This window comes from Vicugna pacos, chromosome 10 (genome assembly GCF_048564905.1).
Source record: "Vicugna pacos chromosome 10, VicPac4, whole genome shotgun sequence".
Lineage (NCBI taxonomy): Eukaryota > Metazoa > Chordata > Mammalia > Artiodactyla > Camelidae > Vicugna > Vicugna pacos.
In genome coordinates this window covers 4,667,866-4,683,935 of record NC_132996.1, presented here as the reverse complement: position 1 = coordinate 4,683,935, position 16,070 = coordinate 4,667,866, and the positions used below count along the sequence as shown (strand labels likewise).

At 42.0% G+C, this 16,070-nt stretch overlaps 1 protein-coding gene across 2 annotated transcripts in view; it reads right to left on the bottom strand.

Moving 5' to 3' along the window:
• The window catches only part of PDGFD (platelet derived growth factor D), a 221,954-nt gene that overhangs the window by 55,178 nt on the left and 150,706 nt on the right, over nt 1–16,070 (bottom strand). For both annotated transcript variants that reach the window (XM_031675363.2, XM_031675362.2), the window contains exon 3: nt 14,150–14,330. In XM_031675363.2, the coding sequence (XP_031531223.2) occupies nt 14,150–14,330 (181 nt within the window). The remainder of the gene's footprint in view (nt 1–14,149; nt 14,331–16,070) is intronic.

Here is a 16,070-nt window from a genome sequence, read left to right as displayed (position 1 = left end):
GTTTTTTTTCTTCTTTTCCCCTACAGCCCAAACTACACCAGGACAGCACGGGGACTGAAAATGGTGGGAGATCAGGGTTCTGTGAAGCAGTGCTCCCCTGTGCTCACTGACACCTCCAACAACAGAGTGGACTGTCACCCCAGACAGTGACCAGACAGCACTTTCCTGCGCTTCCTTCATAACCCCTGTTCCATCCTAACTGATAATACTGTCAGTATTGTTCTTCTTCTTCAAAAACTGGGCTAGGTCCCCTGAATCCCCCACAGTGCCAGGCACACAGCAGGTCATCCATAATTATTTCTCAAATCAGCCACTTCAAATCCTTCTTGGTAGTTACAGTATATGAGCGTACATAAATGAATCAAACAATGTATGTATTACTTTGTTCTATTTTGATGACATTTTCATTCAGATACACCCACTGTGTCTAGAAATGAACCTTAGTCCTTCTTCACCTACAAAATCAGGGCAGGACCAGGAGGGCCAATTATCACTTACTACGTGTTTGAGGATAGTGGGACATATTATTGTGATACTGTGATTTATAAGAAATACACAAGTGGTCATTCAGATGACCAAAATGCAGTTCTCATATTTATTTGGTCTTAGCCCACAGTTCCTGACTCACAGCTGCCCAAGCTCTTGGAATTTCCTAAGTGTTGACAGTGATAAAGGTGTCTTCTGTTATCTTAATGAGGTGACTTTCCCACCACATCTAAGGATGCTGGCTGGTCACTAGGAGACCCAACCAGGCGATCAGAGGGTTGGAACTTTCAGTTTTACTCCCTAACCACCAGGGAGGGAAAAGGGTTGGAGGCTGAATCCACTGGTAATGGCCAATGATTTAATCAAGAATGACTCCGTAATGAAGCCTCCAAAAAAGCTCAGAAGGGCAGGGTTCAAAGAGTTTCCAGGGCTGGTGAATATGTGGAGACGTAGGGAGAGCGTTGCATTAGAAGAGGGCATGGAAGCTCTGGCCCCCTTCCCATATACCTTGCTTTCTGCACATCTTCCACCTGGCTATTCCTTAGTTATGCTCTTTTATAATAAACTCGTGATCTGGTAAGTAAAATGTTTCTCTGAGTTCTGCGGTCCACTCAAACGAATGAATCAAACCTGAGGAGGACGTCATGGGAACTTCTGATTTATAGCCTGTCTGTCAGAAGCACTGGTGAACACGCTGAAGCTTGGGCGGGGGATGAATGGACGGTCTTGTGTGACTGAGCCCTTAACCTGTGGAATCTGAGGCTATCTCTAGGTAGATAGTATCAGAACTGAGTCGAATTCTTGGATACCCTGCTGGTGCCCAAGAATTGTTTGTTGGTTTAGGGGAACCGCTCTACTCTGTTGGAAACTGGGTCTTAGCATACCCAAAAGGATTATGTAGAGAGATGCTGATTATCCTTTAAAAATATGGTTGGTTGCTAAGACCAACCATCCCATTAATAAAGTGAGGCAGTAGTCATTCAAACTGAAATGTGCTGAGAAGCAGAGTTTATAGACATTAAGGCAGAAATTACGGAGTTATTAGAACAGGGGAAAGAAGGCTGATGACTGCACAGGAAGTGCTCTGAAAACAAAGTCAAGGCACTCCACAGTGCAGAGGAGGATGGGGAGATGCAACACTGCAGGTGCAACTGGTACACTCATCATAAACGGTGTCCTTCTCACTGTTAGCAGCTGAGCAAGCAGGAATACTGTTAGGTGTATTTTCTCTGTGTCAGCACATTTTTTAAATTCATTTTGGGGGGGGGGGTAATTAGGTTTATTTGAGGCATCTCCATACTGTTTTCCACAGTGGCTGCACCAAACTGCATTCCCACCAGCAGTGTAGGAGGGTTCCCCTTTCTCCACAGCCTCTCCAGCATTTGTCATTTGTGGACTTTTGAATGATGGCCATTCTGACTGGTGTGAGGTGATACCTCACTGCAGTTTTGATTTGCATTTCTCTGATAATTAGTGATACTGAGCATTTTTTCATGTGTCTATTGATCATTTGTATGTCTTGGAGAATTGCTGTTTAGGTCTTCTGCCAGTTTTTGGATTGGGTTGTTTTGTTTTTTTCTCATTAAGTCATGTGAGCTGCTTATATATTCTGGAGATCAAGCCTTTGTCAGTTTGATCTTTTGCAAAAATTTTCTCCCATTCTGTAGGTTGTCATTTTGTTTTGTTTATGGTTTCCTTTGCTGTGCAAAAGCTTGTAAGTTTAATTAGGTCCCATTTGCTTATTTTTGCTTTTATTTCTATTGCTTGGGTAGACTGCCCTAGGAGAACATTTTTGAGATGTATGTGAGATAATGTTTTGCCTATGTTTTCTTCTAGGAGGTTTATTGTACTGTATGACCCAGTAATCCCACTCCAGGGCATATATCCAGAGAGAACCCTACTTCAAAAAGACACCTGCACCCCAATGTTCATAGCAGCACTATTTACAGTAGCCAAGATATGGAAACAGCCTAAATGTCCATCAACAGATGACTGGGTAAAGAAGATGTGGTATATTTATACAATGGAACACTATTCAGCCCTAAAAATGACAACATAATGCCATTTGCAGCAACATGGATGTCCCTGGAGAATGTCATTCTAAGTGAAGTAAGCCAGAAAGAGAAAGAAAAATACCATATGAGATTACTCATATGTGGAATCTAAAGAAAAAACAAAGAAAGAAACAAAGAAAAGAAAAAGACAAATGAACATAAATACAAAACAGAAACAGACTCATAGACATAGAATACAAACTTGTGGTTGCCGGGGGGAAGGGGATGGGAAGGGACAGACATATATAGAATAGATAAACAAGATTATACTGTATAGCACAGGGAAATGTATACAAGATCTTGTAGCTCATAGTGAAAAAGTAGTTGACAATGAATATATGTATGTTTATGTATAACTGAAAAACTGTGCTCTACACTGGAAATTGACACAACATTGTAAACCGACTATAACTCAATAAAATGAAATTAAAAAAAAATAGCTGTGGGAAACGCAGTGCTACCGAAGTGGGGCAGCAAATAAGAACTTGGAGATGGTATCGTCAGTGAACAGTATGAATTCTGGAGCTTCGCTTATAAATTAAGAATTTTTACTTTCTTAATAATGTGGGATAAATGGGGAGTTTGAGATTTGCAGATACTACCTACTATGTATAAAATAAACAATAAGGTCCTACTGTGTAGCACAGGGAACTTTATTCAATACCTTGTAGTGACCTACAATGGAAAAGAATATGAAAAGGAATGTATGTGTTTTTATGTATGACTGAACTATTATGCTGCACACCAGAAATGGACACAACACTGTAACTGACTATATGTATCTTCAATAAAAAAGGATGCAAACTTAAAAAAAAAGAATTCTTCAAAGGAAATAGATCTTAACAGGGCAGCACATTAGAATCAGGAGCTTTAAAAAAGAGCTTTGTGGTCCCTTTCCCTGAGATTCTGATTCAGTAAATCTGGGGTGAATTCTGGGCACCTATATTTTTAAAAAGTAAGCCTTAGATGGTTCTAATGCAAACACTTGATTAAGAATCATTTTCTTGGGAATGTGATGCTTCATGCTGTCTAAAGTATAGGCTACGGTTTAAGTCTGAAATGCCTTTGGCTAATTGTTTTCCTTTTAGTTTTAGGATTTATCACTTTTAAATACAAATCACTGGGGATGGGTAGGGTTTTAAGCTGCTATCAGTCAGTGACTCATTTTGGACTGAATGGTTCCCCACCTCTTCCATGAGTCAGCCGGGTCTTCCTCTGTGAATCACTTCCTGACCACCTTCTCTTTCCCTCAGACCAATTACTTCCCTCTTCTCCCGTCCTGCAGCCTTTCAGTGTGTGTTTCTGTTACTGCTTATCACATCACGCCTGCTTAACTTTACTGTCTTGAGGGCAAGTTCCCCATCTCATTCACGTCCTCAGGACCTAGCTTGGAACCTGACACAGAGATGGAGAGCCACAAAAATATATGTACAATGAATGAGTGGCCAAATTAATTAGAGAATTAACTGAAGCCTGATCTATACGGAAGATCTGCTGGTTGTTACGATTTCTGAGGAAAGAACGTGTAGGCAGAGGTGGGGTGAGGTGCGGTGGGTTAGGGTTTTAGATGGTTCCAAAAGGAAACTGGGAACACGCAAAATTAGATCTGTTTGGCCATTCTGCCCACAGCTGGCCTCAGCAATAACCATTTTATTTTCATATTGATAAGAACGTTCAACTGATAATGACACCATGTATTTTTGTTACACAAAGGAAGCTGTTACAAAAGGCACAGAAGAAAAGAGATCTCTTACAGCTGTTTAGTCTAATTGTACTGGTCTGAAATTTTAACTCAGACTTCCGCCTTTTCTGATTTCTCTTCAGAAATGATTGCTTGGTTAAACTTTTGTATTCATATTTTATATTTTTTAACAATTAGAAAAAGCACCCTTTCCCTACTTAGGTTATTTTCCATGGCTAAATTAGTTTCTATTTTAAATTCATATTTTTTCTTTGTCGGTTACAGAGCTATTTATCGTAGTGAGGAAAATACTGGAAGGTTTAGTGTCTTTTTCTTTCTGTAAAAAATAGCTGGTTTTAGCATTTTAGGAAAAATAAATGCCAGAAGATCACGTGGAGTACTTGTGGCCTTGGAAAACTGTACACTTCAGAGACCTGGCTTATGTTTGAGCCCAAAGAATATTTTAGGGGCTCTTTGCACAGGGTTTTGTAGAATGAGATGAGGAATGAGTATGTTCCCACAGGAGTGACGTCAAGGAACTTTTCAAATCCAAATATGGCACTAAAATCAGACTTTTCATAGTGAAGGGAGAGTTCAAGATATTTTTACGGGCAGTTCAAAAGGGATGAAGAGTGTATGCATCTAATGTGACAAAGCAGAAGAGAGCTATTAAGGTTTTTTGGCTTTTTGTCCTCCCTAATCTGCCTCAAGGGGTGGGTTTAGCTGGGGATCGAATCACACTGCGTAACTGCTCCTAGGCCTGCCCTTACTCTTAGTCCACACATCTCCCCAGTGTCCATCTGGCTCCAGCATGCCGTAGACTGGCTGCTGTGTCCCCCCGAAATGAGTATGTTGCCTAATCCGCAAAGTGATGGTTTTGGGAGGTGGGGGCCTTTGGAGGGTGATCAGGTCGTGAGGGTGGAAATCTCATGAGTGGGATTACTGCTCTTACAAAAGAGGCCTCAGAGAGCTCCAGAGAGCCCCCTCACCCCGTTTGCAATGTGAGGTTGGAGCAAAAAGACTGTCCGTCTACGAGCCAGGAAGCAGGCTCTCAGCAGACACGGCGTCTGCCGGTGCCTTCAACAAGGACCCTCCAGCCTCCAAAACTGGGAAAAGGAAATTTCTGTTGTTTTTAAGCTACGTGGGCCATAGTATTGTGTTAGAGCAGCCCAGGTGAACGGAGACACAGAATCTCTCACAGGACCTCGGGTATACCTAATTAGATTCTAATTCTCCAGAGGCATTTAGATGTTAACAGTAATAATAACAGTTCCATCCACTGTACAGAGAATGCTTATTAAGCTCATATATCTTCAAGGTAATCCTCAAGCAGCGTTATGATGCAGGTGGATCCTTCCCATTTTCCAAATGAAGAAATGGCAGCTTGGACTGTGCTGTGACCAGGATCTCGCAGATAATACAAAGAATTATATTTGAGTGTTTCTGACTCATCTGTCCTCTATCCTGTAAGGAAAACCTCAAAAAAAAAAAATCAAACGAATAGCTCTGGAGTATCTTAAAAACTTGGAAAGAAAGCTCTTGAGGCCTCAGCAAAGACCCCTGGAGTGACAGACACCAGGACTTCAAAGCGCTTTTTACAGTTATTAAAAAACCCCGAGTCTTCCAAGGCTGGGACATTCTTCGTGAGGAAGGGCTGCTCAGCGGCTGCATCACCAGGGGACCCGATCATGTCTGTTGTGATGTCACTATCGCACGCTGTGATGTTAAACTGCTGAAGTCAGGCTGTTACTGATGCAATTATTTGCTCCATGTGTTCGAGAAAGCAGATAACTAGACGTGAGCAGAGAAAGAGGGATGCAGGCCAAATGGCAGGAACTGGGCAGAGAGGAGGGGCACAGGCCAAATGCAGGAAACCACACATCATGTGAGCACCAGGGGTCCCTGGGCAGAGAGAGAAAAGCGGGAACCTCTGGGCTGATAAGTGGTCACACATTTTGGGGTGACAAGTGGCCTGGAGGCCGACAAAGAAAGGTGGGACAAGGGAGGAATCTCCAGTGCCCAAATGTAACCTTTTGCTAATTAAGGCCTCATTTCAATAAAGTTAGCCTTGCAGATTAGAAGTACCCATCATGCACCGACGCCATGACACTTCTGATCTGGACTAAATAAGGACAAAAATCCCTCCTCCCTTCAGGAAGGTGGAGCTGGGGTGAAAATCAGGGAATATGACCCCAAACCATTCCCTCCCCAGTGACTATTCCGCCCATTCATTTCTACACTCTATGTAACCAACTTGCCGAAGAAACTCAGGGCAGCCGCTCACCTGGGGCTGCCTGCTCTCCCCTTGAGAGTGCAGTACCCATCCCTTAATAAATCTCCACTTTACTTTCTTAACCTCTGCATCATCTCTGAATTCGTTCTGGGATGGGACAAGAACCTGGAAACTGGTTACATCTACTGGCATCGCTTGAGGTTAAAATGTAGTGAAGGGCAGGCTTTGGAATCAGGATGCCTGGCACCACTCCACAGTTCCCCTGACGTCTGACCCCTAGAATGGCCCCCACTGCTCCATCCTCACCCCCATCCCCTTCAATCCCAGGTGAGCCCTAGACGGCAGTAGCTGAGGTCTATTGGTATGTCAGTACGACTGCAACATTACAGAGGGAGGGAACATGTCTTTCAGGTCCTAAGCCTGGAGAAACGTAGTCAATGGTCCCTTTACACCTAATCAGGGACTGCTTTTACTGCTTCACTCCAAACTAGCAAGTGCATCACACGTCACAGGTACTCAATGAGCACTTGTTGGTTCAGCTCAAACTGTCAAGACCTATTTGGGACAATGCCCTGTGACAGACCTGGAGGCATACGGCACTCCTGACCCTCAAGGAGCTTTCACGCTAATGGAGACAGTGAGATATGTACGTTGGTTTCTATGGGTTAAAGACTGGAAAGTAAGGTCCAAAATACTCATAGTGGTGGAATTTGAGGGATGGGAGCAATGAGTGAATTTTTCTTTTCTTGTTTACTTTTCTATGTATTTTCAAAAGTATCTGGGATCGGTGTACTTTTTCTTTGAAAACCCAAAATGTTAGAATATGAAAATGAATGTATATGTGTGACTGGGACATTATGCTGTACACCAGAAACTGACACACTGCAACTGACTGTACTTCCATTAAAAAGGGGGAAGAAAAACCAGAATATTGATAAAGAACAGCACTGTGGATGCCTGACAAAGGGAAAGAGGATGTGTGGTCAGGGAGTTGAGGACAAGCAGTGTCTTTGATATGATATATGTCTTCGACAGATAGAGGTGGGCTTGGATGCTTGAAGAAATATGTATAGGAAAGTTAACTGTCAGACATGAAAGGTGGAAAACCATAAAGTAGTTGGGCCAGCAGGGAATACTGCTGTTTCCCTGGACTGAATAACATGGAGAGAGGGAGTGGGGAACGGAAGCCAGCATGTTACGCTGAGATCCGAACATGGAAGGCTCTCAGTATCAGAGTGAGGCTGGACATTACTCCAGGGGAAACTGGGAAATTACACAAGTTTTCAGCTGGAGAATTACTTGACTCCAGCTCCGTCTGAGCTGGGAACCATGTGCCGCAAAGACTGAAGGTAGGGAGGCGGGAGCTGGGGACACCAACCAGGAAATTATTAGCAGGACCCAGCCTAGAAGCAACGACTACTTGATTACTTATTCATGTCTCCCTCTTTATCCCATGCCTTTTCAATCTTCTTTTTCCATTTTCTCCTTAGGTTTGGCTCTGGATTTTCAATTGCAAAATAAAGGAAGAGTCACTTTGAATACAGAGCTCAATTTTCTCCCAGGTGAAAGAAACAATGTTGAATGGAGGTCAGCCTTAATCTGTCACATTCCCACTGACAAAGGGAACATTAGAGAAGGTTATTTTCCAGGCTGGATGAGTCCTGTCTGTATGACTGATTACTCACTCCTTCAAGAGAGTGGAGTCTCCCCAAAGTTCCAGGGGTCTTCAAGTTCCCAGTCAGAATGGCTGATCCTTTTATAGACGAAGTGTGTGACACTGCTCTCCTCAGAACCAGAGGTGGGCAGCACTGAGTTCCCAAGGGCCGTTACCAAACATGACTGACTGAAAAAAGCGTAAAAATTACTGTGGGCTTAGACCCTTCAGGGGCACGAAGACCTCTGCTTGCTCCACTTGCGGGGTGGGGGGCCCTTCTCTCCATATTTCTGCCTCCGCCCACAGACAGGGACCATCAGCAGATACTTTCGATTCCTTCCTTCCTGGACTTCTCTCCTCCATCACTTCTTCCATCTTCCCTCCCATCCTCATCCCCATCGTCTTTCCCCATTTCTCTCTTGGGTTGCCTGCTTCTGATACCGACCACTGGGAAGGGTCTCAGATCTCCTCTACTCCCGGGGGTCCCTCTGCTAAGCATAGCTGGGCATGAAGCTGGCCATCCTCAATGGCCCTCCTGCCTGTTTGTGACGATCTGTGACCAGACCTGTGACCTCCCATGCAGTGGGAAACGTTGTGTAACTGTACCCGTAGACCCCTCGAACAAATCCTTGGTTCTGAGTTTGCATCTGAAGACTGGTGTGTTGGGTCCCAGCGAATTTCTGTATTCCAGTTTTGCAAGAAAATCCCGAGCTTTGGCATTTCATGGACCATCATTAATAAAGCTGCTATTTTGATGATCTTTTGTTTCTTTATGTCTCTTTTCTACTTCAGGAATACAGAATGGATAGTAAGTAGTTTGCACCTTCAACCTGCAATACTTTGAATTAACTCATCGGAATAATCCAAAATGCCTTGCTTTTCTTGAATTTGTTAGCATCTTCCTTTCAGGGTGCTCTTCCCCCCAACTCAGTCCAGTGAAGGGTAGTTGAAAATGTCACCCTAAGATACACCACTCTGGCATAAGAATTATTTTGAGCAGAAGGCAACTGAGAAAAAGCAGAGGCGGGAAAACTCCCTGTCCTCTACCTACCTGCCTAGAAGCACATACATTTGTAAAGGTTGTCTTTTCTCCCCTCTCTACCAGGAAGTTTAAAAATTAATCATGAGAGGCAACTTTACACCCTCATCAGCCTAGGGAGGCAGCAGAAGAATCTATGTAACAAACTTGACTCACTAGTCCTTAACTTCCATGAGTCCTCCTATGTATTTATCTCCCCCAAATTTGCTTCCCTAGAAATTTAAAAGTCCTCTCCTTTGTCTCTAAAAAGTTACTATTCCTTCCAGCAATCCCACTCCTGGGCATATATCCAGAGGGAACTTCAATTTGAAAAGACACATGTACCCCAATGTTCATAGGAGCACTATATACAATAGCCAAGACATGGAAACAACCTAAATGTCCATCAACAGATGACTGGATAAAGAAGTTGTGGTATATTTATATAATGGAATACTACTCAGCCATAAAAAATAATAAATAATGCCATTTGCAGCAACATGGATGGACCTGAAGACTGTCATTTTAAGTGAAGTAAGTCAGAAAAAGAAAGAAAAATACCATATGATATCATTAATATATGGAATCTAAAAAAAAAAAGACAAATGAACTTATTTACAAAACAGAAACAGACTCACAGACATAGGAAACAAACTTATGTTTACCAGGGGATTTAGGGGGTGAGGAGGGATAAATTGAGGGCTTGAGATTTGCATATACTAACTACTATATATAGAATAGATAAATGACAAGTTTCTCCTGTATAGCACAGGGAACTATAGTCAATATTTTGTAGTCACTTACAATGAAGAAGAATATGAAAATGAATACATGTATATATATGTATGATTGAACTATTGTAAACCAAAAATTGACACAACATTGTAAACTGATTGTAGTTCAATAAAAACATATTATGTAAGCCCAAGTTCTAACCACCACTCTGAGTTACACATCGCGAAGTGCTCCCGTGCGTGTGGTATGTGTATGTTAATAATCTTCTGCTTGTTTTTCTCTTGTTAATCTGTCTTTTGTCAGTCTCATCTGCAGGATCTAAGACAGAGAGACTCCAGGCGGATAGAGAAAAAAAATACTTTCTTTTCTTTCCTGACACTAGCAAGCCCCATCTTCACGAGGTTGAGTGTTCCTCTTCCTTGTGTGCCCAGAATATCCCATACACATTTCATCAGTGCCGTTCAGAGTGTTTTATAATTACGTGCCTTTCTCCCTCACAGGAACATCATTTTCTTCTTATTATCCACAGTCGGTTTTCAGAGATATCTATTGAATTTGTGAGTGAACGTTAGGTAGAGGTATTTTTTTTTAGTGAGGTTCACTTCTTCACAGCTTTTTAAGAAAGAAATACTGCTCTGTTTTATGCATATCTTTAATATGAAAGCCACTTTCTAATACAGTTGAATAGCTTTTTCCTTCCTTGTTTTTTCATTTTCTTTACCTACCAAAATATCAGTGCATCAAAAAGCACAGTTGCAGAATGAAAGTTATATAATGTATAAAAAAGAGGCACAATCATTGCATCTTCCTGGTTTGTAAGGATAAGAGTTTACTTGTAGCATGTCCATATAACTCAAGTCTAGGTAAACAGGATACTGCACTGTCCAAGTGCCATTAAACAGCATCCCTCCTAAAGCTGGGGACGTGTTTACTCAGCATGTGGGGAGTCATCTGCTCATGTGATTAGCACACGGGTTTCATGAGGAAAATTAATGACAGTAATAAAACACTATTTCAAACATTGCTTATGTTAGAAGGGACTAGCCAACCAGGAAGAAACCATCCCCAGTCAGAGAGAACACAGAGGCAGTATGTGTGGAGCTCTGAACTGCATCTAGGGGTCATCCTAGATAAGATCTGGGGGGCCCCCCGACATTTTACACAAAATTTCAGACAGGTCCAAAGGTCCACAGCTTTCATATCTTGTGGGTAAGGCAAATGTGTGAGCTCTGTGACCCAGGAAGAACTCATAACCTGTGCTCACTGTTTCACTGATAAAATTACCCAACCTGTGTCTATTGCCTCACTCGTAAAATAAGAGGCTGGCCAGGCACTGGGCCTCTAAGACATTGCAGCTCTAAATTCTTTATTTTTCTTACAACCAGTCTTCATGCAATGCATGACTTAAGAGCAGCAGACTGATTATTTACAATATGCCAGGTGCTGCATTAAACACTTCACATACTTTTCCCCATAGGATTTAATCTTCACAATAACCCAAAGGATCAGATGCCATTATTTTTTGTTATTATTTCATAATGTATTTATCATGATCGTGATCATCATCCCACACCTTGCTGGAGTAATTGACTAAGAATGTACACTAAACGTGGTATTCCAAAAATGCTCTAAGCATGGACCACGTGGATTTGATTCCAGTGCAGTGGGCTCCTGTTGTCCTGGGCACATATCACTTACAGACTCGGGAAGTCCTTGTCCAACTGGAGAGTCAATAAGGGAGGAAGAAGAGAGATGCTGGATGGGAAACTGAGACGTGGAAAGTTAGATATGAGAAGGGAGGTGGTCTTGACCTTTCCAAAGAGCTATGTGCCATTTTCCAAGAGCACTTTGATTGCTCGGGAACAACTGTGAGCTCACATTTCCCCAGCAGTTCCCAGTCCTTAGAGAAGAGACTGCAAAACAGCTGCCTCCACACCCTAGAGGTTTCACGGGCTTGTGTATCATTTAAAAAACCATTATTTAAAAACACTTAAAGAAGGTTTGCCAACTTTTTCCAGCTTAATGAGATATGATTGGCGTGCAGCACTGTGTAAGTTTAAGGTGCAGAGCATAATGATTTGACTTACAAACACTGGGGCCTGCCATTTTCAATCCACTGCCTCCCTCTAATTTTATACCTGGCCCACTTTTAGTTTTAACTCTGACCTCTGTAGCATTTGAGTGTATAACTCTGCTTTAAAGTCTCTCCTAGAAACATTGAAACATGAGTAAACTGATCTTCCTCAAACACTGGTCAAGCATAAATGACTGTCCATCCCTGCTGAACAAGAAGCAAATGGAAGAGTTCTATCAAAAAGCCACACCGATGTAGACTCCACACACACCTGAAGGTCAAGCTCGTTCCTCCTCTTGGAATTCAGCCACCAAAGCACTCTGGCCCTAATTGAACATATTCAGTGCCAGAAGCGTATATGGAGCTGGAAAGAGAGCCTGGAGCTATTTGCAGTGAATGCAGACCAAGAGGCTGGTATGACAAAAACGTTATTAACTGTCATCACTTCTAAAAAACACAGTTGAATGTACTGGTGGAGGTGAATAAGTGAGTGAGTGGAGAGATGCCAGTTTACATCCGAACCACAGAGACAACCCACTCTTCAACCTCACATCAGCTCGGAAATGAGGGCTCAGCCTGCACTGTAACCCGAAAGCCCTCGAACAGAAATTGTCACCCTTCCCTAAATCCGTATCTGCACCGCTTTGTCTCCCCAAAAGGCATTCTTTTGCCTTAAAGACGCTGTGTTAAGAGCTCAGGTGTTTCTAACTGGATCATTCACTTAAGTCATAACCAAAGCTTCACAAAGAGCATATACATTAGCCCTAAGAGCCCTTGATATGTTAAGGGGACAAAAACGAATCCTTCACTGAGCCAGTCCAACACAGAACCATTCCACAACGCTCAGCTGCTTTGTGCATGCGCAACGGAGGACAGATGCCTCACTGAACACAACGAACGGCAAAGAAAGGTAGAAACCAAAGGTTCACGCTTTCATTTTCGTGCTGAGCAGCACTGCATGAGTTTGCAATAACGTATATCATGCTTGACGGAGTATTTTCAAATCAAAACTGGAACCAGTATCACTGCGCGCTATTTTTCATTTATATGTATTCCGATGTAGAACTCACGGTTAATAACTCACCATAAAGAAAAAAAAGACACATTAGATTAAACAACATTTTCCTACTCTAAATTGAATGCATAAGAGGAAACAGCCCCACAAGTTGACCCCATTTATAGCACTGTGTTCTATTTTGACATCCACACTTTGAAAAGGGACAGCAGTAAACTGACAGAGAGTTAAAAATGTTGCCAGCAGAGCGAAAGGCAACATGTTATGAACAGTTGAAGGATTCAGTGACATTTAAGGTAACGTACAGGCAAAGTTTACCCCAGTAGCTCACTGGGCTCGATCTACAACACCCAATACTTCTGCCTTATTACTCACCATCCTCAGTTGTCACTGTTGATCATTCCCACCAGACCCTCAGCTCCAGGAGGGTCAAGAACCCTGCCTTCTTGCCCATCTTTGTACCTACTATACCTATCAGAGCGTCTGACCATTAGCAGGAACTTTATACTGTCTTATTAATGAATGACTGAGAAAAGAAGACCCATGTATGAGCCAACAGCAAGACTCAACTACAAGGCGGATTATGTCTCAATATGTGGTTGATTCTTGTCTAACAGTCAGAACAATTTAAAATTGGAAATGGCTGCTGAGATGTGTACGTAGAGGTGAGGCCACAAATAGGCATGGGCACAGCAAACAAAGGTCAAACTCTTGGGTCCCGAATTGTACCTTCCAGTCTTTAAGAAGCTCGCTGACCTTGAGGTGCTATGATCATAACACAGACCTTCCCAAATGGGGGTCCCCATTTAAACTAAAATTATTAGGGCTCTCCTGTGATTCGAATTAGACAGTTTTTCAAACCAGAGAGGCTCCACTCCCACATACCTTCTGTTTGGCTGTGCATCTGGCTTCAGTTGGATCAAATGTAAGATGGTATATGCTTTATTGTAATCCATTTTACTTTTTCTATTTACTATGCTTTCTTTCAAAATGCATGGGCCCAGAGGTTGACTTAATAGATTGAAAATATCAGTCCTTACTAAAGAGGACTTTAACATGTTGGCCAAAATTAGGGACAAAGCTTTACCACAGACAATTAATACAGTTCATTCACTCCCACACCACTGAATTTAATCATAGAAAATACACCTCATGAAACCAGAGTCTGCTTTTAATCAAAGGGTGGGTAAGACACTTACCACAAAAGAATAATAAATCTTGAATCCAGGTTTAGCCACAAAGTAGTCATCAGACTTGAACGTTATTTTAATTTGGTTTGTTCGCGACGTTATCCGTGGAGGGACTTCCTTGTGTCCACACCATCGTCCTCTAATAACGGTACTGGTTTCAGATATGTCTTCAACTTCCACAAAATCATACCTGGTACCAATGTGTCATACATTAATTTTGATTCAAACAGACTTTGAAGCTCATACTTTCATAGAGAAATTAAAACTAACACCTGTGATTTCTCATGACCTACCTACCATCTGAAATGAAAATTATAACCTACTGACATTTTAGAAGAAAACCTAATTTTTGGATTAAGTTTCTCAAATTCAGTCTATTCTGAGAAAACCCACATATTTATTTATCCATAACTCTTCCTAAATCATCAAAAATCAAAATGCTACTTTCTGATCATCTAGCTTGTAAGATTTTCCTGGAAAAAACTAACAGCTGTAATCTATTGTTATATTTTAGGAGTTGTAGCTCTAATTATATACCCAAATATTTACTCTATCAAGTTTTTCAAACAAATTCCTACTTTGAATTAATTTACCACATCCAGAGTCTCATTAAGAAAGGAAGTGATCTGCATCCACACAGCATATAAAATCAGCACCCTCACTACAGAGAATAAACGGTAAAAGAAAATACACAACTATTTTCTCTTTTTTGGAAACTGTTTTTTGGAAGGATTGTATCATAAAATAAGACATTTATCATAATGGAAAGCACGTGACTTTGAGGAGGGACTTGTGCTAACCAATATTGGAAACACCTGGGCTGTGTGTGAATGAGCTTAGGACCGTGGGTTCACCACTGGCACTGGTTTAGAGAAACACAGAATCCCAAGTCTGAAGAAGACAGGAGAGGGAGAGACTTTTTCCACATTCCATAAAGAAGTCTGATCCTCGAGGTCCCTCCACCTCATTCCACTTTTTTTCACATAGCATGACACCTTCAGTGACAGAGCTGGCATCTTCTGGGGATCACTTAATCTATTTCCAGACACTCAGATCTTAGAACATTCTACTCGAGAGCTGAACTATCTGCCTGTCTGTTCTGGGCATCAGTGTCTCCCTCCTCCGATCTACCTCCCCCGACATGGCCGCAGATGCGGAAGCCACAATACAAATGATGAGCATTCAGGGCGAGCATTCAGGGTGACCAGGGCCAACATCCTTACATCCATTTTAGATTGTCCCTGTCACAACTGCCAAACGGAATCAGCATGAGAAACATCATGTCTGAATATGAAGAAAATCCAACATGGCTTTACTGGTTTCACCCATGCACCTCAGAGCTCTTAGTGGATCAGGTAGGGTGATCTAAGGAGGAGGGGAGCATAATGAAATTGGGACTGAATTTCACTGACAGTGATCTGTGAGGTCCTGCTACATCCTTTGCCTCAGTTTTCTAATGAGCAAATAAGAAGGTTTCTACAATTTTACCAGCCGACTATCTCTTGGGTGCTGTGTAAATTAATTTCTTAATATATGGTGCTTGGAAAGCGGAAAGCACTAAGAAAGAGTCATTATTCAAGCAATAAAGTATTACAATGTAAACATCAAGGAGACGTTGGAACTGATGGTCAGAAATCAATCGCATTTCATTTTATAGACAATATGTGTGAATCATATTTACTGCACAGAGCATGAGTATACTGGAAACTTAGTAACACAAGAGGTCACTTCTATTTAAACAAAATCACAACATCAGTGTAATTTTCACTCTGGGTCTGAAGTCGGAAGAGCACCATTTTGGTTTTTAGGGAGGGTCCTGAGGCAGGTCTCTGATCCGTCGCTTTCCCTTTGAGACAGGAGGGAAGGGGGCAGGGCATAACCGTTAAAAGAATGATACAGCAGTCAGCACCCAGATGGTGGAAGAGTCAAC